At 36.1% G+C, this 24280-nt stretch overlaps 1 protein-coding gene across 3 annotated transcripts in view; it reads left to right on the top strand.

Moving 5' to 3' along the window:
* Positions 1-24280, top strand: part of AFF4 (AF4/FMR2 family, member 4) — a 76433-nt gene that overhangs the window by 36327 nt on the left and 15826 nt on the right. For all 3 annotated transcript variants that reach the window (XM_004686716.2, XM_012727957.1, XM_012727956.1), the window contains exons 6-13: positions 12820-12856; positions 14364-14412; positions 16664-16718; positions 17158-17195; positions 17587-17749; positions 18392-19312; positions 22553-22641; positions 23249-23489. In XM_004686716.2, the coding sequence (XP_004686773.1) occupies positions 12820-12856; positions 14364-14412; positions 16664-16718; positions 17158-17195; positions 17587-17749; positions 18392-19312; positions 22553-22641; positions 23249-23489 (1593 nt within the window). The remainder of the gene's footprint in view (positions 1-12819; positions 12857-14363; positions 14413-16663; positions 16719-17157; positions 17196-17586; positions 17750-18391; positions 19313-22552; positions 22642-23248; positions 23490-24280) is intronic.

Below are 24280 nucleotides of genomic sequence, written 5' to 3'. Positions count from 1 at the left end.
AAGATTTATTTATTTGTACATACAGAACTGGGGTACAGGCCAGAGGCTCAGGGCTGGTGAGAGGCTTCACCAGAGACAGAGTGGGGAGCAGAACAGGCAGATCGACGAAGTACACTGCTGAGGGGAGCAGCGGGCGGGTCAGGAGAGGTCTGCCACGCCATGTGGTCTCCTCCAGGGCAGGCGGGAATCGAACTCATGCGGAAGTGGCTTCAGCTTCTCAGTGCAGTGCTTTAACCCGCTGCACCACCAGGGAGGGCCTCTCATTTACTTTTTAAATCAACTTCGTTTACACATAGAAACCACACATTTAACATTTAGCTTGAGTTTTAAGTAAATGCATACATCTGTTTAATTACTACCCCAAGGAGAATTAAATATTTTTGTCACCCCACCTTTCAAAAAAATCCCTCATTTCCTTTGCAGTCCACTTCACTCCCAGTGCCCAACACTGATCCTGCACATTTACCAATCTGTTTTATTTCACAATAAACTCTACTTCTTATAAATAGCATCTTATAAATGGAATCCTTATCTTCTTTGGTATGCATATCTTCTTTTGCTCAGTATTTTCTTTTGTAATCATCCATGTTTTTGAATATATCTGTTATTTGTTCATTTTTTATTTGAGTTAGTATATTTGGATAACTAGTGATGTTGTGCCTCTTTTTATGTGCTTCTTGGCACTCTTTTTGAAGTATCAGTTCAAAATGTTTTGGGGTGGCAGTAGCTGGCTTGCGTGGCATTTGTAGTTTTATTGGCATAGTATTTTTTTTTTGGTTTTGATTGAGGATAGTGCAGATTTCTTACAAAGAACAAGGTAGTGCTCCCTTCATTTCTGTTTTATGAAGTTGTCAAATTTTATAATTAATTTTATAATTAATTGTCTGGGCCTACAGCATTCTTTATTGAAAGTTCTTAAATTGCTAATTCATTTTTTTATATTAGTTTATTTTTACATATTTTTGTGCATTTTTCCATCTCAGGCTAATTCATTTTTTAAATTAGATACAGAGCTATTCAGATTTCCTGCCCCTAGAGTTGATTTTGGTAATTCATTCATATCAGTATTTAAATGTATTGGCATCTAGCATGATTTGTAATATATACTTATTCTTTTACTATCTGTAGGATCAGTAGTGGTACTGATCATTTTCCCTCCTTGCTTTCTTTTTTGTTTTTTTAAAAGATTTATTTATTTATGCATACAGAACTGGGGTACAGACCAGAGATGCAGGGGCTGTGAGAAGATTCACCAGAGACAGAGTGGGGAGCAGAATAGGCAGATTGACAAAGTACACTGCTGAGGATAGCAGCAGGCGGGTCAGGAGAGGTCTGCCACACCATGTGGGTCAGCTCCCTGGCCGGGAACAAACTTGTGCTGCAATGGCTATGGAGAGTTTCAAAATGCAGTGCTTTAACCTGTTGTGCCACCAGGGAGAGCCCACTAAGAACCTTTTATTTATTTATTTATTTTAAGTTTCTGTTACTTTAATTTACTTATTTGGGGATTCATCTGTCTTCTGTCTTCTTAAGGTAGCTTAGATCATGGATTGTAAACATTTCTTTTTATTCAAAGTATTTTAAACTACCAGTTTCCAAATAACCACTGCTTTGTGACAAATTATGTGTTTGTTTTTTTAAAATCATTGAATGCAAAATATTTCCTCATTCCCCTGGCACCTCTCCTTTGATCAATGAGTTATTTAGATGTTTATGACATTATTTTCAAATCTTTAAGGATTTTACAGATAACATTTTTTAAAATCTATTTATGTTCTTGTCAGAGAATATATGTTGTTAACATTTTAGTCCTTTTTCTTTTTTAAAGATTTATTTATTTATGCATACAGAACTGGGTATAGGCCAAAGACTCAGGGGCAGTGACAGGATTCACCAGAAACAGAGTGGGGAGCAGAATAGGCAGAGTGACAAAGTACATTGCTGAGGGGAGCAGTGGGTGAGACAGGAGAGTCTGCCATTCCATGTGGGTCACCTCCCTGGCCTGGCATTGAACTTGTGCTGAAGCAGTTGCCACTAGCTTTGTACTGCTGTGCTTTAATCTGTTGTGCCACCAGGGAGGGCCCGTTTTAGTCTTTTAAATTTGTTGAAATGTTTTATGACCCAGTATATGATCTCTCTCTGTAACATAGATATATCTGTCAGCTGTACACACGCGCACACACACTTGTGCTCTGTATACATCAAGATGATTTAGAGTGGTTAGCTCATTATATTATTACTTTTATTTACTTCTCTCAGTTACTGAGATAGTGTTAACATCTGTATCTATGTGGATTTGTCTGTTTCCTATTTCACTTTTGTCTATGTTTGATTCATGTATTTGAAGTTTTGTCATTAGTTACATAAGCATTTAGGATTGCTGTCTTTCGGATGAGCTTATTTTTTCCCATTATGATTTCCCTCTATATAGCTGGTATTAATGTTGTTTTGAAATCTACTACATGCAGTAATCTTACAGCTACTTAAATTTTATTTTTATTGTTAAGATGTTTTAGCATTTTCAATTTTCTTAGTTTTAATCTGTCTGTACCATTAGATTTAAAGTAGGTTCTTATAGTCAGCCTGTAATTGGGTCTTTTTTTTTTTTATTTCCTTACATCATTGTTCATTTTTGTACAATATTTGATTTCTCCCTTCAGGTGCATTCCCCATAAACCTGTCACCACCTTAGCTGCGAACATCACCATAGACTCTTGTGCTTTTTCATCTCTTTATTTGATCCCTTCTGTCCCTGCTCTCTGCTGTATGTCTGAGATCTATAATTTGCCTGCTAGGCTTGCCCTTTTTGCTCCGAATTGGGTCATGTTTTCTACTTGGCCAGCATTAAATTTGAAATGTTTGAACCATTTCTTTTTAGTGTAATTTTTGGTACTGTGGGGTTTAACTATCAATTTACTATTACATTTATTCCCTGTCCAGAGATTATTTTTGGATTAAAATTTTAAAAATATGTTATTTAATAGCTATACCTGTTTGTTTTGCATTCCTGAATTCTAAAATTAAAAACTTCAATTAATTAGAAGAGTTTGGATATGAATTCCTAATCTTACTAGTACCTACCTATTTTTTTTAAAGTAACAGTTTAATTGAAATAATATGCATACTATTAAACTTACCCACTTAAGATAAATAATTTGCTGTTTTGGTATATTCATAGTTTTAATATTGGTATTTGCAACAATTACCATAGTCAGTTTTGGAGCATTTCATTACCCCCAAAAGAAACCCTATAACATTTAGTAGACACAAACACACACAAATACCTCTACCTACCTATGTTTAACTTTTAGGTAGCCACATTATATGTCTATATATTTACCTTTTCTGGACATTTCAAACAAATGGAATCATATGTAGTCTTTGGTGACTTGATCTTCCACTTAGCATGATCTTTATATGCTATGTTGCATCATGTATCAATACTTCATTCCTTTTTATGACTAAATATATTTTGTTGTATGATTATATTAGAGTTTGTTTTATCTGATTATTAGTTGGTGGACATTGGGTTGTTTCCAGTTTTAGGCTATTATGATTAATGTTGCTATAAACATTAGTGTTTATGCAGACATGTTTTTAGTTCTCTGGGTTATCTGTCCAGAAGTGGCATTGCATTGCTAGTAACACTGTATTTAATCTTTTGAAGAGCCTGCTTAGTGATTTTCCAAAGTGACTACTCCATTTTATGTTCACACAGCAGTGTATGAGAGTTCCAGTTTCTTCAGATCATGGTCAACAGCAGGCAAGACAGAAGCAGTCCCTGACACAAGGGATTGAACCCATGCTGCAGTGGCTGCAGATAGCTTCACAGTGCTTAGATTTAACCCCTCGCACCACCAGGGAGGTGCCAGGATTTCTTTTTCTTTTTTTAAGGTGAAAAATATATATTTGAAATGATCCCAGTTTTTGTCACAAGATTCAAAACATAATAGTTGGGAGCCAGTCAAACATAGGCCTTCTCTCCATCAGATCTAATCAAGTTTTTGACTTTGGCCATGTCAGTGTCATCAAGCTTTATCAGTGTATAATCTGGTAAACAAATGTGTTGTGGCCTATCTTCTTCAGGGCTGATGTAGTGGTCAGAGGAAAGTTAATGATGGCATAGTGGTCAAACTTAATTCTCCTGGGGTACAAAGCTGCAGGGTGTTGTGCCGCCAGAAGGTGAGTGATAAGTGAATCTCCTTTCAGCACTGCTTTCTTGACCATTAAAGCTTTGGCATTTGCATTGGCTTTGAAGGGTCAGGAGCTTCCTTTTTTGCTTTCAAAGATTTTTTTTAAAGACTTATTTATGCATTACAGAACTGGGGTACAGGCCAGAGGTGCAGGGGTGGTGAGAGGTTTCACCAGATACAGAGTGGGGAGCAGAACAGGCTGACTAACGAAACACACTGCTGACGGGAGCAGCGGGCAGGTCAGGAGAGGTCTGCCACGCCATGTGGTCACCCTCTGGGCTGGCGGGAATCGAACTTATGCTGAAGTGGCTTTCGCCTCTTCATGCTGTGCTTTAACCGGCTGCGCTACCATGGAGGACCACTTTGTACTTTTTTAATGTATTGTCGATAGTATTCCATTGCATATACAAGGCACAGTTTCAATTCATCATCCATCAGTTGATAGTGGGTTGTTTCCATATCATAGTTACAGTAAAAAGTGATTCAAGGAACAGAAATGTGCATTCTTCTTTTTATGTTAACTTTTTCATCTTCTTGGGGTAAATACTCAGAAGTCAAATTGCTGGCTCACATAGTATTGATATTTTCAATGTTTTAAGGAATCTGAAAGTTTTTCTCTAGTGGCTGTACCTACTTGTTATTTCTTTTTTTTTTTTTTTTTTGATCTAGCCATTTGACAGGTATGAGGTGCTAGATCACTGTTATTTTGAGTTGTATTTCTGTGATGTTAGTGAGCTTTTCATGTACTTATCAACCAGCGTCTTGGCAGCTCTGCTGCCTGTATTTTAGTTGGACTGGAATTTTGCTGTGAATACCTTTATATATGTTAAATACTAAGCTCTTATCAGATGTATGAGTGACAAATATTTTCTTCCATTCAGCTTGGTGCCTTTACATTTTGTTCATGGTTTTACTTTCTGTGCAGGGCTTTCTAGTTTGATATAGTCAAACTTTTGGTTTTTGCTTTTGTTACCTTGACTTTTGGTGTCAGACTCCAAAAAAATATAAACAAGACCTGTGTCACGGAGCTTACCACTTACATTTCTAAAACTCTTTCTGTTTCAGGTTTGATGTTCTACTCTATAAGCCATTTTGAGTTACTGTTTGTGTAAGATAGTCGTCTATATGCATTCTTTTGCCCAGTGACTGTCCATTTTCCCCACCTACCTTTTATTAAAGGGATTATCCTTCCCCATTGTATATTGTTGGCACATTTGTCGTAAACTAACACATCATATATATACATGGTGTTGCTGACTTTAAGCTGCTCAGTTTTGACCTGTCTTGGTGTGGTTCTCTTGATCTTTTACTATGCTTGGGTTTTGTTTTGTTTTTGAGCTTCTTGGAATTTTGGGTTTATCAATTTCATCACATTTTGAAATAGTTCTTCCAAGTATTACTTTGGTAAAGGGAAACCCTTTTCTCCTGTTCTTCAGGAAATCCAGTTTTATGTATAAGAGACCTTTTGAAGTTGTTCCATAACTCAGACATGTGCTAATTGGTTGGTTTTTAAATTTTTTGCCTTCTGTTATTTCATTTGGGGTAGATTCTATTGTATATTCAGTTTTAAAGCTTTTGACCCTTGCACATAGTCACTGTGTGTTGGAACAACTCTTGTTGCTGTTCTACGTGCTGCAGAGTCATTTACATATCGTCCCTACTGTAAGGCTGATCTTTACAGAGGCAATTGGGATATATGTGTCAATATTTTAACCAGTTCAGGGCAGATCATAGCTGTTCAACAGGTGTTTCATAATTGATTTAAATAAGTGTATCTAGCTGTGTTAAGATTTTTGGTATTTCTGAAATATTTCAGTTTTTTATTGAGCACATTGACTTAGGTCAAGTTGCTTTTACAGCTTGGTTTTTGCCTTTTTTTGACTTACGAATTTTCAGTGACTGAACTTTTGTGTGTAATGTATTGAGTTTCAATGCAGTTTCAAGCTTTATGTAAAGCTTTAATGAGTACTTACTCTCCTTGTGCACTAACTATGTGGATGGACTAGATTCAATGAGAGGACAGAGAAGGAACAAAGTTTTGATACTTGAGGAATTTGGAGATGGCGTCTTAAAGAATGACACCAACTGTGGTTAGAAAACAAAGTATTGTACTGCTAGGAGGTCAGGGGAAGATAAGGATGACAGCAGAGAGCACTTCCTGTCAGTCAGCAGGGCTGAAGAAACAATTAACAGCTGGCTATGCTACAATGGAAAGAGCAGTGGGCAGTTAGGTAGTGGGTATGTTGGCTTTAGGAAAATATTTGGAGTTAGTTTGGTGAATGCATGTTATTCATTTAAATATCTTTAAACCTGTATCATTTCAAAATAACCCAGCAACCACCAAAAAATTCCTCTGTCCCATCATATTCTGTGACCAAGCCTTCTCTTTAGAGCTAAATTTATTAGAGTGGTTTCTATTTGCTGTCTATAGCCTTTTCTCCAGTCACTCCACAGTTCAGTCTGATTTTGCTCATACCCTTAATATCTTACCAAAACTATTTTCATTAGGATTATCAGTGGCCCATTTTGGCAAATCCAAGTAACTTTTCTTTTTTATAAAATCTCTACTGGACTTCTCACGAGCATTGAAGATTGTTTTTACCTATTGTTTCCTTGTCTTTCACTATATGTTGCACAGCAAGATTTATTTTGTTCTTTGGCTGCTGCTTTTTCTTCTACCGCTATCTATAAAAGTTAAGTTTTTCAGGCATTGTGCTTGATACTATATGAGAATACAAAAGAAGAAATGTGCTTTACCATAGGGTGTCACATTTTTGGTTGTGGAAATTAAATAAAAGAAAGGATTATATATTACTGTTGAATTAGATGTGCAGCTATAGGCACCATATTTTGACATAAGTTCACTCCTTTTTGTTACCTATTCCTCTTTACCTAAGTGTTTCACAAATTTTTGTTGTAACAGAATTTTAATTTTAATCCCAAACCATGTTTGATTGTACATGCATATATCTACCTATGTACTGGACATTTCTTAGCTGTTGTATTTCTTTGATAACATTTTTTCAGGAAGAACTCAATGGTTCTCCCTGCTAGTTCTCAACCTAGAGCAGAGAATAAGCATACATGGTCCTCCTCTCTAGTTCCTTATCTTAGTAAAGCTAGAAAAATCTGTAGGAGTTGTTTGATATTTTTTCTCTCCAACAAATCCCATAGGCTATCACTAAATTCTAATGATTTTACCTTATTAAGTGTATTTGAATTTCATTTATGTTTCTCCATTTTTATTGTTGCCATTCAGGTAAGTCAGTGGTTTCCAAAGTAGGAAACATAAAATACAGCATAGTATGTATTAGGGAATGGGGAGTTGGGAAGAGATGAATGAAAACTTCTCTATTTTTTTTTTCAGTTCTAAAAACCTCAGCTTATTTACTTTTCAATCACAGAAGAAAAGTAGAAGATAAATCAAAAGAATATTACTTCTCTTGATCTGAATGGCAAATGGTATATTTTATTTCTAGCATGTGGGGTATCCCAAGAGAAGTTTAGATCTCTCAGTATGGAAATATTGATAGGCTTGCTTTCATTTATTTATCTTAGCTGTGGCATATTATAGATTTAAGTTTCTTAGTTAAGATTTACAGATTAGCTGGTTTAATTCAACTAATCTTAATTAATGCACAAGCGGCTTTAAAGATATATCTGCAGTGAAACTATTGTTGAAGATAACACTAAAGTACATTTCTGAGCAAGCAAAAAAATGGCCAGCCTGAGAATTTCCTACTGGGAGCTCTTTATCTACCACAGTATAAATTAGAAATAGGATGCCCTGATCATTGAAAAAAAAATATATATCACTAGTTCAGGTGTTTTTATATCATTAACCTTGCTTTCCTGTATAATGTGCCTTGGGAATAGTAACCAGTGAAGAAATTTTGAAAGCGTCCTGACTCATACTTAGTTTTAGTTTGGGTTGTGTAGTACTCAGTTCACCTTGAACATGCATCAAGACTACTAAATTTTTATTAAAAACCCCTCGAGTGTTCTATACCTTTATCAAAAATTTGGTCTTTTTGCTTCAGTGAAAATGACTGAAATTCAGTACAGAGAGCACGAACTTAAATTGCATTTCTTAGTCAGGAAACAATATTGATATAAGCTTCCATAGCAAAACTGGAGATAAGGGAAACAATTACTAAAGTAAATAGTTATTGGAAGTGGGTAAAAGTACCTGTGCTCCTGGTAGTTCCAACTTACGACTTTTTTCTCCCTTTGTTATTGTACACCTAACACCCTTTTTGGCCTTTACACATTCTGTTCTTTGCCCTGAACTGTACCTTTCCTTTCCTATCTTAGCGTCTTATAAATCCTTCAGTTCTCAAATTGAGGGTTGCCTTTCCTCATCTTCTTGGCCATTATTGGCTCTTTCTTCCTCCTCCTCCTCCCCTCACCACCTACATATACACAGTTAATTATAAGCTCTTATAAAATAGTGTTATGTTATGTATTAACCTTTATTGTACATTTCACAATTGCCATTTTCCCTTTATTTGTATAATTGCCAAGCTACTGACATTATTCAGTTGGGTGTTAAACCCATGAGGACAAGGCTTTTTATTTTTTATTTTTTTGGTAGGACAAGTCTTTTATCTATATTTGCTATTATTCTGTTTCTCCAGTACTTAGATATGTGTGTCATATCAAAAAAGTTTGGGTTTCGGCCCCCCTGATGGTGCAGGAATTAAAGTCTCGGCACTATCAAGCTATCTCTCAGCAGCCACTGAGGCGTGAGTCCAATCCCCAGCCAGGAAGGTGATCCACATGGCGCAGCAGACCTCTCCTGTCTCCCTTGCTTCTCCCCTCAGCAGTGTATTTCAGTAGATCTGGAGCCAGTTCTGTTCCCCACTCTGTCTCTACCCTCTCAACCCCCCCCACATTTGGCTTGCATCCCAGTTCTTGTATGCGTAATAAAATAAATCATTAAAAAAAAAAGAGTTTGGTTGCACCCCCATGTTTATTGCTGCCTTATTTACAATTGGAAAGACATGGAAACAGCCCAAATGCCCAAAAGTGTATGATTGGATTAAAAGATGTGGTGCGTATACTCAATGGAATATTACTCAGCAACCAAAAAAAAGAAACACATGTCTTTTGTAGCAACATGGATAGAGCTGGAGAAGATCATGCTTAGTAAAATAAGCCAGAAAGAAAAGGAAAAATACCGGGTGGTTTCACTCATAGCAGGAGTATAACGGACCAGGCAAGAAAATAATAATAATAATAATGAACAGCTATAGACCAGAGACATTTTATGGAAGTGGAGTAGGGAATGGGATCAAAAACAGTGTGGGGAGGGAAATGCACTGGACTATGGTGGTGGCACATGGGTGATTTAGGGATGGGAAGCCCATGGGGATTACAACTGAGATGGAAAAATGCACAAAACGATGTAAAAGCGAACTATTATATAAAAAAAATACAGGAATATATTCAGAAATATAGGTATTCCTATGTGTTACTTATTGCAGTGTAACATCAAGAGCATTTATTTTCATTTTATTTATATTTCCTTCAACCTAAGTGTATAAAAAATATTTTAATTTTTTTTTGTACTTACCAAAAACCTCTTAATTTGATCACATTATAACAGTCAAAAAGTTAATTTTGATTAATATATAATTTTGGCATATATGATAAAAAGAGGAGTCTTCGCCCAGCTTCTTACATCTTAGCTCTGGAGAAGATATATTTTATGTATGTCCAGAAATATTTTTATGAAGTTCCAATCTTGAATGTAACTTTGTTTGAAAGGTACAAACACTTGAATATCCAATGAAAAGTTTTCTCAAAAACAAAAAAAAATTTGGTTTTCATACCTAGGAAAAACAAAGAGGCACTGTAAAAAATAGCAGTTATGATGATAACATAACTGCTAAGATTTGTTGAGTCAACTTGAAACTATAGTTGAGTGAAGGAGAGAGAATCAAGTCAGGAAGACCTAATAGATGACTGTTGCAGATGAAAAAAAGTTAGAACTTGGAATCTGGCTATATATTTGGAAAGGACATAGCACTGAGTTGAATCAGATGTTTTGGAGACAAGTGATTGTTCCGGTAACTAGATTAACAACTTGTCAAAGGTAAAGGAAAGTAGAAGAAGATTACGTGAAAGCTTGGATTATTTAATTTTTAGGTCACTTACCAGGTAAATGAGTATAAGATAATTAGCAATTCAAGGGGTGTGATGGAGAGTTGTTTTAATTTTCAAACATATTCACAGGAATAACCCCTTGGCAATTCTCTCTTGGGCTTTTTTTTTTTTTTTTTTTAAGATTTATTTATTCGTACAGAACTGGGGTACAGGCCAGAGATGCGGAGGGTCAGAGTATTCACCAGAGACAGAGTGGGATACAGAACAGGCAGATTGGCGAAGTACACTGCTAAAGGGAGCCAGTGGGTGGGTCAGGAGAGGGCTCCCTCTCCATGTGTATCTCCTCCGGGGCAAGTGGAGGGTGGAACTCATGCGGACTCATGCCAACTCATGCCACTCATGCCGGCAGAAGTGGCTTAAGCTTCTTTGTGTTGTGCTTTAACCCGTTGCGCCACCAGGGAGGGCCCTCTCTTGGTTTTTAAGGTAGCTTTATTGAGGGGTAATTCACATACCATATAATTTACCCATTTAAAATGTACAATTAAATAGTTTTGAGTATATTTATAGATAGTATCACCACAGTCAAGTTTGAACATTTCACCTCCTCTGAAAGAAACTTCCTACTCTTTAGTTATTACCTACTACTTTCTGTCCTTTCCCCAGCCCTGTGCAACTACTAACCTATTCTCTGTTTATATATTTCCCTTTTCTGGATATTTCCTGTATCTAGAATCTTATGCTATGTGGTCTTTTGCAACTGCATTCTTTCACTTAGCATAATGATTTCAGTTCTTGCAAGTTGTAGCATGTATCAGTAGTTAATTTTTTTTGTTGGACAAACATTATTGTATTATATGCACATGTATCACATTTGGTTTATATATTCATCATTGTCATTTGGGTTGTTTCAGGCTTTTGGCTCATATCAATAATGTTGCTGTAAACATTTGTGCAAAAGTTTTAATGTGGACAGATGTTTGGCATATGTTTTCATTTCACTTGGTTGTATATCTGGGAATAGAATTATTGTATCATATGGTAACTCTATTTAATTTCAACGCCAGAAAATTTTCCAAAGCAGTTCTACTATATATTTTACATTCCCGCTAGGCTTCCAATTTCTTCATCTTCTTGTCAACACTTGATGGTATCTTTTTATTCTAGTCATCTTGATGGGTATGATGTGATATCTCTGTGGTTTAATTTGCATTTCCAAGTGACTAATGATGTCAAACAACATCATTTCATGTGCTTTATTGACCAGTTATCTTCCTTGAGGAAATGTCTATTCAGATCCTTTGTCCATTTCTTTTTCACTGGATAGTCTTTTTACCATTAGTAAGAACTTTATATTAAACTACCAGTCCCTTATCACATATCTGATTTGCATTTATTTCCTTCCATTCTGTGAGTTGTCTTTCGCTTGCTGGGTGTCCCTTGAAGAACAGAAGTTCTTAATTTTATACAGTCCAGTTTATCTTCCTTTTTTTTTTTCTTTTATATCTTGTGCTTTTGGTGTCACATACAAGATTTCTTTGCCAAATCCAAGATTGTTACGATTAGGTACTATATTTTTTTCTAGGAGTTTGTAGTTTTAGCTTTTAAATTTAAGTGTCTGATCCATTTTGATTTGTTTTAAATATTGCCTGAGGTGTAAGCATCTAGCTTCATTCTTTTGTATGACTGTTCCGAGCACCATTTGTTGAAGAGCTTATTCCTTCCTGTTGTTTTCTTTTGGCACCCTTGTTGAAAATCATTTGACAGTAGATGTAGGTATATAGCATTTTTTTAATAGCAAAACTGTATTTTATCATCTCACTGTTGGGATTTCTCTTTCACAGACAATTCAGTCATTGAAATTGAAGGAAATTGTGCTTATTTTTAAGTAGGCTTGCAGGGATGCTTGTGTAATTTTAGTACTACATTATGTACCACAGACTTAAACTAGAAAAATGCTCAGTTTGCACATGCAAAGCAGCTGTTCTGACCATGACTTTGGAAAACCATATTTCTTTCACTGACACTGACATTTTGGCTTGCTTTTTACTGGTGCTTACACTGCCAGCCATTTTGTGCTACTGGAAGGTTTACAAGGACAATATTCCCTTAAGTTGCTAAATATAAGATACTGGGAACAGGAAAGGAGCAAAAATGATATAAGAATAACCCTTTGGATTTAAATCAGTTGTATAGTTATTTTCATCCTGGTATATGGTTTTCAGTATTACTGTTTTATTTTTAATTAAATTTTTTCTTAAGATCAAGAATCTTAAATTGAAATTATTGCTTCCCCAGGCTCTAATTTAGTATATAAGTACCATGGATGATGCTGAAATGAGTGATAAAGACTATTAGGTAGTTTGATGCTTTTTGCATTAAAATCCGGATAGTCCATTATTGACCACTAAATTGCCAGGACTGATCAGAGGGGATCATTAAATAGTTTAATTTGAAACATTTTCTACTAATGAACCTTTTTCTCTTAATGTCACTATAATTTTATGTACCTTTTTCTTAGGAGTCTCAGCAGTCCAATTTTGGACCTGGAGAACAGAGTAAGTATTAATTTTCCTCTCAGTTTTCAAAATAAGGTTTTTTTTGTGTGTGTATTTTGTTCTTATGGTCATATCATGTATTGCTTTAATAATTCTTTAGCATATGTTAACCCAGTTTATATGGTGGGAGTAAGAACTGGGATGAATTTGATCTTACTATACTTAAGAACTAAAGAATTTTAGATTACTGGAGATCAAAGTTAACTATTTTATTAAGTATTTGAACTAATAGTTCTAAGGTCATGAATTCAATTTGACAGTCACCTCCCATAGACCTAAGAACCGTTCTTCTGCCTTCCCAAGCACCATGAAGGTGCTTGGTTCTGTGGTCATAAAACTTTAAATAAGAATAGGTCATAGCTGATCATGGCTATTCTCTCTCTCTCTTTTAAGTTTTATTTATTTATACACACAAGAACTTTAGTACAAGCCAGGAGTGCGGGGTGTGGATTTGTCAGAGACAGAGTGGGGAGTAGAACAGGAGGATTGACTGCTGAGGGGAACAGTGGCCAAGACAGGAGAGGTCTGCTGCACCATGTGGGTCAGCTCCTTAGCTGGGGATCAAACTCATGCTGCAGTGGCTGCAGATGGCGTTATAGTACTGTGCTTTAACTGGTTGAGCCACCAGGGAGGACCTGATGGCAATTCTCTTTCTCTTATTAGTACATCTCATCCTTTGCTCCTTCCAAGCCCCCGTTTTCCCTTCCCAGTGCAATCTTGGGAGATAGGATTATACTTTAATACCTGTGTTTTTGTTTATTTTAAAACTATTTTTATATCAATATAGCAATCAATTTTTGACATTAAAATTGGTATTATATTGTATGAAAGTACCATAATTCAACCAGTGTCCTTTTTTTAGATTTATTTATTTATGCAAACAAGAATTGGGGTGTAGGCCAGAGCTGCAGGGGTTGAGAGGATTCACCAAAGAGAATGGGGAGCAGAACAAGTGGATCTACTTAAATACATTGCTGAAGGGAGCAGCAGGTGAGACAGGCGAGGTCTGCTGTGCCATGTGTATCATCTCCCTGTCTGGGGATTGAAGTCGTGCCTCAGTGACTGTGGCTAGCTTTGTAGTGCTGCACTTTAACCTTTTGTGCCATCAGGGAGGTCCCTGATCAGTGATGAACATTTGTTTCTAGCTTTTACTCTTCTAAACCATACCATAGTTAGCATTCGAGTGTGTGTGTGTAGAGGTAGGTTTATAGTCTTCCAGAGAGATCTGTAAGGTAGACTCCATTTGTTACAGTTTTAGATTAATAGATATGTGGATTTATAGTATTTACAAGATCCTCTAGAAAGTATCCTCCAGAAGGATACTGAATTTATAGTCATACCAAGAGTACTTGAGCAAGCCCCTTTCCACCAAGATCTCATACTGTGAAATTGTAAACTATTACCAGTTTGCTGAATAAATAGTTATATTTTGTTTATATTTCTTTGAGAATATTTTTGTAGAAATTTTATAGTTCATTTGCTGATTTCTGCATTCTCTTTGTTCTAGAAAGATATAATCCTTCTTCTAAAACTTCAAATGGACACCAGTCGAAATCGTAAGTTACTGCTTATTGTCTTTCATTCTCTAAAATCTATCTGTAGTGTCTGGATATTTAGAATAACATTTAGAAATGCATTTATATTTAATCTTACAAGGTCAGGAGTGGCAAAATTTGTTTAAAGAAGCAGAGAACTATTGGGTTTTACAGGCCAGAAGGTCTTTGTCAACTAGTCAGCACTGCCAGTGCAGCAAGAAAGGAGCTGCAGGCCAGGGGTGTCCGGTCGCTCTCTCCACAACAGACAGCAGTCTGGGTTTGGCTTGTGGGCCATGATTTGCCTTCCCTTTTTCTGAGATAAGGTGTGGTTTGTATATATATTCATAGCTTGTTTTCAGTAAAGAATATGTTTTAAAAAGTCAACATCATTTTTGGCAACCCTACCTTATAGCCACTGAATGTAAATGTTAACATCGCATAGTTGTATTGTCTGTAAGTTTTCCCTTTTGGCCAAAACCAGGAATATATTAAAATATAATAGTGTAATAGGTGAAAACAAATTTCAGCTTAAAAGTTAATTCCTGAGAACACAAGTTAATTCAGTAGTTAAAGCAAAGACAGTATATTCTGATTAATCTCCATCTTGTAATCATTTATACTACATACAGGGAGGCTTGAAGTTGAGAACATATGACTATTAAAAGTTCACTCTTACTGCTGAAGAATTCAGATTGTATTCCTACTTTCAGTATTTATTCACATGCATGGAAATGAAGGGAAGCTTCTGTAGGTGCTTATCCCTTTGGTTGATGGCAGACAAAAGTGTGCAGGACTTTGAGCAGCCTGGTGAAAGTTTTGACATATTCACATGTATAAAGCTGTCTTTATTAAAGAGAGCTGAGAGAATTCAGAGTAAGTACATTTCTTTACAAAAGATCAGCATGGAGATGCACTAATGTCCTTGTCTAAAGGAAAACATTTTTTTCCTGTCCTGCTTAATTGGGCCAACCTTTTCTTAATTCTCTCATTATCTGATTATTTCTAGGTGATCTTTTATGTAATACTCTAATTTTGGGGTTAGGTTTAGAAACTGTTAAGCTTTGAGGAACAGTACAAATAGTTATTGGACTGAAGAATTTCTTTCCCACTAATTGGAGATTGTCATGAAATATTATGCAGAAATTTAATGAAGCTACTGCTAATCAGAAATTTACATTTACATTTTTCTAATTGCAGTTCTCCCTAGGCTTTGTTGTTGTTGTTTTGTTTGTGTGTTTACTCCTGTATAAAGGCAAGAAGTTCTTTGGTGTGATGCTGAGATTTTGATATTAATTTTTATTTTTATTTTGCAGCCTTAAGGAAACTTAACTTTTTATATTTACATTCAAACACTAATTCCAGAAACTATTAGCTTATGAATTTTGATCATAAGTGATTTTGGAACCTGGGTTTTTTAATTCACACATTGTCATTTCTGTTATATAAATAAGGTTCTTAACTCCAATTGTTACTTTAACACATGCAGTTGACCTTTGTGTTCTGGCTTTCACAAATTATCCAGTTGCCAGTAGTTATACAAATCTCTCTTCATGATAGGGTCAGAGATAGAGAATAACTTATGCTTTCATTTTATCATACTTCTTTTGAGTGAACCTATGGATGAGTTGGATAATTTCTTTTTATGATAAATAAGTTCATGTGTTTGTAATTAGAGAAAATTAAAGGTATAAGTAAAGACTTATACCTTTAGTTTAAGGACTTTATAGAGGGTGGCTTTTTTTTTTTTTTAAGGATTTATTTATTTATTCATACAGAACTGGGGTACAGGCCAGAGTTGCGGAGGGTGAGAGGCTTCACCAGAGACAGAGTAGGGAGCAGAACAGGCAGATCATGGAAGTACACTGCTGAGGGGAGCAGCGGGCTGGCCAGGAGATGTCTGCCACGCCATGTGGTCACCTCCGGGGCAGGAATCGAACCCATGCGGAAGCGGCTCTAGATTCTCAGTGCCGTGCTTTAACCCGCTGCGCCACCAGGGAGAGCCCAAGGGTGGCTTTTTTAAAATTACACAAGAAACATATATTTTACTTATGGAAAATAGCATTTACAAGATTGGTAATTTCCTTTTACTCACTTATTATGTATTGGAGCCAAACCAGATGGGGTACAACTTGCTTGTTCTTTTCTCTGTTTTCAGTCCAATCTCTGGCTACCACAGTGATTATTTCTAGAATTATTGGTAGCTATTTAATACTCTGGTATGCCATGATAAACTGTCCCCAAAACAATAATCCTTTTTGCCTTTTCCCTCTAGAATGTTAAAAGACGACTTAAAACTAAGCAGCAGCGAAGACAGTGATGGGGAACAGGTGTGTCTACTCCTATATGATTTTTGCCAGTCTCATCCAATATTTGTTCATGTTGTATTTTATATGAATTATAATTAATACATTTATGATCTAGTTAGTTGAATAAGTTTCTTCCTGCTTTCTGACATGGGAACATTACAATTTTCTGCTGTGTCTTAAAACCTCTTTTTATTTTTATTTTAAAAAGTTTACTTTTCCATATACTTACTGTGAATATGAGCATGATCCATTTTCATGAGATTGTTGACAAGAACTATTAAAATTTTTTATCTTACCCCGGCAATTCAGTTAAAAGCATTGTGTTATAAATGTTAAGTAAATATTGATACATACCACAGGCAAGTCAGTTTTTCTATTAAGAGTTCAGCTCTTGTTTACATTAAGCTGATAGGGTGCTCTTTTATTCATTCACGCATTTCTTTTCATGTTTGAATTTTAGGATTGTGATAAGACAATGCCAAGGAGTACACCAGGAAGGTAAATATCCTTTTATTTCTTGCTTTATTTGGAATGGTCAGCCTGCTAATACTTTGTAGTGATACCATAGTGGACCTGATTAAAATAGATACCGTCAATTGTGATGGTAGTTACACAAATCTGTAAATTGAAAATCAGTGAATTGTATATTCTAAATGAGTGAATTTATGTTAGGCAAATTATCTCTTGGTAAAATTATTGCTGAACGGTAAATACTAACAACTGAATAGCATTTGAGGAACTTTTCAAAAAGTTTGTCATTTATAATGAAGTTCTAGAATTGTAGCGGCTTAACAAATAGTAAATGTTTTAAATAAAGTTAGTTATATATGAATGTTTTGTCACTATGAAAATAAACTTTTGGTTACTTTACCTGTTTTATGTCTTTTAGTAACTCTGAACCTTCACACCATAATAGTGAAGGAGCTGATAACTCAAGGGATGATTCTAGCAGTCACAGTGGATCAGAAAGCAGCTCTGGATCTGACTCAGAGAGTGAAAGTAGTTCCAGTGACAGTGAGGCAAATGAGCCATCCCAGAGTGCATCTCCTGAGGTGAGAGGACAGCAGAGGGCACCTGCCATACACACTCTGAAGGTCCCTGGTTACAGCCAACTAAGATCTAGCTCAAATATGAAAGTTGAGGGAAAGAAACTTGCTTCTTTTGAGAAAATAGAAATTAAATTGTGTATTTTGGAGGAAACCTAGATATTTGCTTTTCATTGTTAATTAACAAATCTCTGGTCTAGATTAGGAACTATTGAGGTCATATTCAGGTTACAAAAATAATGGGTTTACTTAGCTTGGGCTTTATTTTGTCTGTCAGAATGGTAATACATGTTACATAGTTATTGTGAATAGGAAGCATCTCATATAGTGTAATTTTACTGTAGGCTGATAAAATGTGATAATGAAAATCTACTGGTTCTGCATCATTTATTTTCTCAAATATACTGTATTGTTTGTAATTTTGTTATAGAAATTGATTTCATGACAAGAATGTTAAATTTAAAGGTCGTTTATAATATTAAACTTCTCACTCAAGTGATTAGGCTATAGCTAATATTCAGTACTTTTTTTGGTGTAGTCAGAACTAAGAAAAACAAATGCAATTGTGGCTTTAGAGATTGTATTTTTTCCTTGAGAATATAAAGAATATAATACGGTTATTGAAAAAAGCATACTTCCGTTTTACAGCCTGAACCACCACCAACAAACAAATGGCAGCTTGATAATTGGTTGAATAAAGTGAACCCCCATAAAGTATCACCAGCTTCATCTGTGGACAGTAATATTCCATCGTCTCAAGGCTATAAAAAGGAAGGCCGAGAACAGGGCACAGGGAATAGTTACACTGATCCAAGTGCACCTAAAGAAACGAGTTCTGCTACTCCTGGACGAGACTCCAAAACTGTCCAGAAGGGATCAGAAAGTGGGCGAGGGAGACAAAAGTCTCCTGCACAGAGTGACAGCACAACACAGAGGAGGACTGTAGGCAAGAAACAACCCAAAAAGGCTGAGAAGGCAGCTGTTGAAGAGCCTCGTGGAGGCCTGAAGATAGAAAGTGAAACCCCTGTGGACATGGCTACTAGCATGCCTTCCAGCAGACATAAAGCAGCCACCAAAGGCTCACGTAAACCCAATATTAAAAAGGAGTCCAAATCTTCCCCTCGACCTTCAACCGAGAAAAAGAAATACAAGTCAGCGAGTAAATCTTCCCAGAAATCAAGGGAAATCATAGAAACAGATACCTCATCCTCAGATTCGGATGAAAGCGAGAGCCTTCCTCCTTCCTCACAAACTCCTAAGTACCCTGAAAGTAATAGGACTCCCGTTAAGCCCTCCTCAGTGGAGGAAGAAGATAGCTTTTTTCGGCAACGAATGTTCTCTCCTATGGAAGAGAAGGAACTTCTTTCACCCCTCAGTGAGCCTGATGACAGGTATCCACTTATTGTGAAGATTGACCTGAATCTCTTGACCAGAATACCAGGAAAGCCTTACAAAGAAGCAGAGCCACCCAAGGGGGAAAAGAAAAATGTGCCAGAAAAGCACACAAGAGAGTCTCAGAAACAAACCTCGGAAAAAGTTTCCAGTAATAAGGGCAAAAGGAAGCATAAGGTTAGTAAAGGGGCTTTGTTGTTGTTTTTAAACATCAGAATCTGAAATGTTGTAGAAATCTCAGAAAGCCAAAAATAACTGAGTTTTTGCTGAGGGAAAATAGACGATGTGTCCAAAGTCCATTTGCAACTACAAAGAGTGCATTCTAGAGGACCAGTGTGTGTCTCTGCCTCTTTTTATAAAGTAGGATGGCTTCTAATCATGTAAGACATGAAACACACAGCTTTTGGAAGCAAAGAAATATGAAAACATACAGTGTCTGTGATTACAAGGTAATAGATATAATGAAAAGAAGTAAACAACTTAAGCAGATGAAAACTCTGGAAGAAATAATTTGATCTTCCAGCTCCAGTGAGGAATTTTTAGAGAAAAGTTCATTTTAATAATCTGAATAGAACAGTAGTATAATTTCCCTATTCATATGTGTGAGTGTTTGAATGGGATTTCAAAGTACTGAAAGTATGAGCGGGCACCAGAATGGCTACACTGGGTAGGTTCAGAACAAAACCCCAATCCTTGTTGAACTTCAGAACATTAGATAGGAAGAGTATGGTATTTTCTTAAAATGAAGTAAGCCAGAGTTTCCTCCTCTCTCCTTAGCACCATAGTACTTGTAAGGATAACAATATATAGTTGAACAAATTAGAAGACTGAATGTCTTAAAAACTAAAGCCTACTACTTTCATTAATGGTAAACTAATGAAGTTCCACTGTGTAGTATAGGGGTGCTTTAGAAAACTAGTAAGCTGTTTAGGGCCCTTTAACCCATAGCCTGGAATAGTCAGACTTGGTTATGAGATCTAATCCATGATAGAGTTACATGGAATAAGAGCTTGTATATGAGAGCTCTGCTCTTTGGAAAATTTGAAATGCTTTTTATGGAACAAAATTATCTTTTTTTTTTTGTACTTATAAAGTATTACATGTTCTTTATAAGATTTTCAAATGCTGGGGGTTTCCCTGGTGGTGGTAGTGTTAAAGTCTCAGTACTATCAAGTCAGCAGCCACTGCAGCATAAGATCGATTCCTGGCCAGGAAGGTGACCCACATGGTGCAGCAGACCTTTCCTGTCTCACCAGCTGCTCCTGTTAGCAGTGTATTAAGGTATATCTGCCTGTTCTGCTCCCCACTCTGTCTCTAATGAATCCTCTCACTCCTCACCCCCCAAACCCCCCCCCACACACACACACCTCCAACCTACACCCCCGGTCTTGTATGCATAAATAAATAAAAATAAATCTTTTTTAAAAATTCAAATGTTTAAAATATTATATAGAAAATAAAGTCCTTTTTACTTAAAAATTTACAACATACATAATTTGTAATTTAAAACAACTTCCTTTAAGAGAAGTGCCTCATATGGCCTCACCGTACCCACATCTCATTGGCATATGTGACTTCCACAATTCTTATATTAATACCTATAAGTAAATTTTTATTTGTTTATTTTTACTGTTCCAGTCAGTAAAAGGGAAACTTCATTGAGGCCCAAGGGCTTGGGGTTTGGGAAGGGTACCAACTTATGAGCAAAGGAAGCAAAGGTCTTACCTGACCTCCTTGAGATGGCAGGTCACTCACATGTCCATACTTATGGGGGCAGTTGACAGCTCGGGGGTACAGGTGAGAATAACACTGTGGCAGATCACCCTGTTGCAACTATACTTGGAATCAGTGGGTGGAAGGACAACTGGCTGATGCCGCTCTGTAGGTGCAGCATCAAGTGCAGGGCAGACTCTCAATATTGTATTCTGAGAGTGATTCCAGTCTCCAGCTGTTCACCAGCAGTAATCCAGTGCTGCTGGGCAGGTGGGATGCCCTCCTTGTCTTGAATTTTGACCTTAACATTCTCAGTTAAGGTGTCACTGGGATCAGCCTCAGGGACTATGGTCCTTCCTTTTAGGGCCTTTACAAAGATCTACGTCTTTGTCTGCTTGGGTGCATTGTTGAAAAAAGGAAGTAATGTTTATTCTAAAAATATACTAGATTTTTGGCTTTGGTAAAATTAACTATCAGTGTCAGTTCCTGAAGATAAATCAGGTCTTGCTGAAAGGAGTATCTACCCAAGGGTAATAAAAAGATTCCTTTTTCTCAGATTTTCACATTCATCTTTAATCTTTTGTGTAGGGGAACACATTCTTTTTTTTTTTTTTACAGCAGAATGTTTGCAATTTTGTGTCCTGATATTAAGGAAACTGGAAAACTAAGATTCACTCAGAAAAGTAACACTGGCAAGTTATAGGAATAGGCTCCCAGCTTTTGTTTCAGTTGGGACATTAAAAAAAAAACCTTAAATTAGAAAGACAAACAATGAAAGTATTGGTGAAGGTAAGGTAAGCAGCATTAGGATTATCATACAGTGCTGCTGGAAATGCAAAATGATACAGCCACTTTGGAACACAGTTTGGCAGTTCCTCAAAAGGCTAGATAGTGTTACCTTATGACCCAGAAGTTTCACTCTCAGGTGTATATCCAAAAGAAAGAGCACATGTCATACAAAAAATTATAAATGAATATTCATGGCAGTATTACCTCATATTCGTCAAAACTTGGAGGCAACCCAAATGGCTCAGAATTGATGAATAGCTGACGTTAGTGGAATATGTTCAGTCATAAAAGGGAAATGAAGTACTAATACATGCTTCAACATGAATGAATCTGAAAAATACTGTGGTAATTGAAGGTAGCCATACATAAAAGGCCACATATATTATGATTGAATTTATATGACATGTTAAGAATTGGCACATTCATAAAGGAAATAAATGTATAGATCAGTGATTGTCAGAGTTTGAGGATGAAAGGAGTAAGAAATTAACTGCTCTTGGATATAAAATATCTTTTTGGTTTTATGAAAAAAATTCCCAGAATTGATTATGGTGATGCTTGTACAATGCTGGATATATTAAAAACCATCGAATGGAGTATTTTTAGAGAATGAATTTTATCTTTAGGTAATGTGAATTTTATCTTAACTATTATTTCTTAGCATCCCCCTAAATAAAGCATTATCCTGAAAAATGCCATCTAAAAGACTAGGAAATATGTTTTGATATTTGATATCTAAGATAATAGTCTTCTTAACCATAAAAAACCTAATTTACTGAGCATTAAATATACATTAATTACCTTCTTTCTGAAGGTAATCAAGGATAAACCATTTGGGTGTGCCTAGTACTGGGCACTGAAGTTCAGTGAATAAAAATCAAACCTGATCACTGCTTTTTTCTATTTTTCCTTCAGAATGAAGATGATAACCGAGCCAGTGAGAGCAAGAAACCCAAAACAGAGGACAAGAATTCAGGAGGCCACAAGCCATCTAGCAACAGAGAGTATGTCCTCTAAATATGTTGCATATGTGTTAATAATATGTATGTCATGTGCTATTGGACACTTTTCCATTGTGCTCTTAGAATATTTCTTTAGTAAGTACATGTCATATCCATGTACACACGGACATATGCCAAATAGTGGGAGCTTCTGCTTTTGGCTAATAGGGATGGAAGGCATCTAAGATTCACTCATTTCCTCTTTTTTTTTTTTTAGTGGAATTAGGGGCAAGAATTACTGCAGATAGCTTACCTATAACTTGGAAGAGCATTACTGACTTCTGAGCAGGAATTTTTCTTTTTCAGTGCAGAAATATTTTTTGCGTGCCATTTATCTCATTGTTCCTGTTTGTACATTTGCTCAATCAATATTTCCGGAAATACTTGTGTGGCATGCCAAAGTTTAGGCCCTGGATTTGACTAAAGGGTAGTGGGGAAACCAGACAAAATGCCTGCCTGCTTGGAATTTATAGTCCTGTTTTACAGAAATCATGTCTCTAATTAACCCAATTGGGAAAACAAATTTGTCTTGAAAGCAAAGAGAAATGGAAAAATTCATCAGCCCTATATGACTGTGTGGGGAAATGAGGGAATTTGTTTGGTTTGGCAGGTCTTCTAAGCAGAGTGCTACAAAAGAAAAGGACCTGTTGCCTTCTCCCGCTGGACCTGTTCCCTCAAAAGATCCAAAAACAGAGCATGGCTCTCGGAAGAGGACTATTAGTCAGTCTTCTTCCTTAAAGTCAAGTAGTAACAGCAACAAGGAGAATAGTGGTAGCAGCAAAAGCAGTTCATCCACATCCAAACAGAAGAAGACTGAGGGGAAGACTTCCAGTAGCTCTAAGGAGGTCAAGGTAAGGAGTCAGGGGCCAGAGTGCTTTAAAAATCAATCTCATTGCTAGGTGACGTCCCCCTGGTAAGGCTGTACTTTGAAAATGTTATGAGCAGCTGATTGAATTTTATAGGCCTATGCATTTTTATTCTTAAAAACATAGTCTTGAGTGTAAGCATAAGCTGTGATCTAAAATCATGAAAACAGAAGGATGGCTACATGCTAATCAAGATAGCAATTCATAACTGGAGAAGTTGTTTATGCTCTAATTTGAAATTAATTTCAGTTGCTATGATTGGATTCTTATCTATTATTTAAAATAGGTTTTGGGTATTTTGTGATTAGATTATACAAACTATATTACATAAAATGAAAAAAAACAGTCATTTGACTTTTGATTCATGAAGAGGGGAATTAGCTTGAACTGAACTAGCGCTTACATTCCTAGAGCGTGATCATGTTGTTGGGCACTATTTTTAATGTGTGTGGGTGGTAAAGTATAGCTTTTTTAAAGCTATACTTTAATGGACCCTCACCCTCAATTTGTTTACTAGGCTATTTGTATTGCTTTCTAAACTATTCTGAGAGGGAGCAAACTCCCTCACAAAATTATGAAAATTCCTGAATTTTTAAGAATATTATTTGCTGGATTGTTAAATGTGACATATAGGCAAAGGTTTGAGAATTGAAAAATACCCTGTTAAATGTAATTAGTTGTGATTATTAAATGTGGTCATTAAATCTTTAGAGGCAATTTTAATTGTGAATTGCTTTTTTTTTTTTTTAAAGATTTATTTATTTGTACATACAGAA

The sequence above is a fragment of the Condylura cristata genome, unplaced genomic scaffold, assembly GCF_000260355.1.
Source record: "Condylura cristata isolate star-nosed mole 26May11 unplaced genomic scaffold, ConCri1.0 scaffold00021, whole genome shotgun sequence".
Classification (NCBI taxonomy): Eukaryota; Metazoa; Chordata; class Mammalia; order Eulipotyphla; family Talpidae; genus Condylura; species Condylura cristata.
Note: the sequence above shows the minus strand (reverse complement) of the source record. Positions and strands in the feature narration are given on the sequence as shown.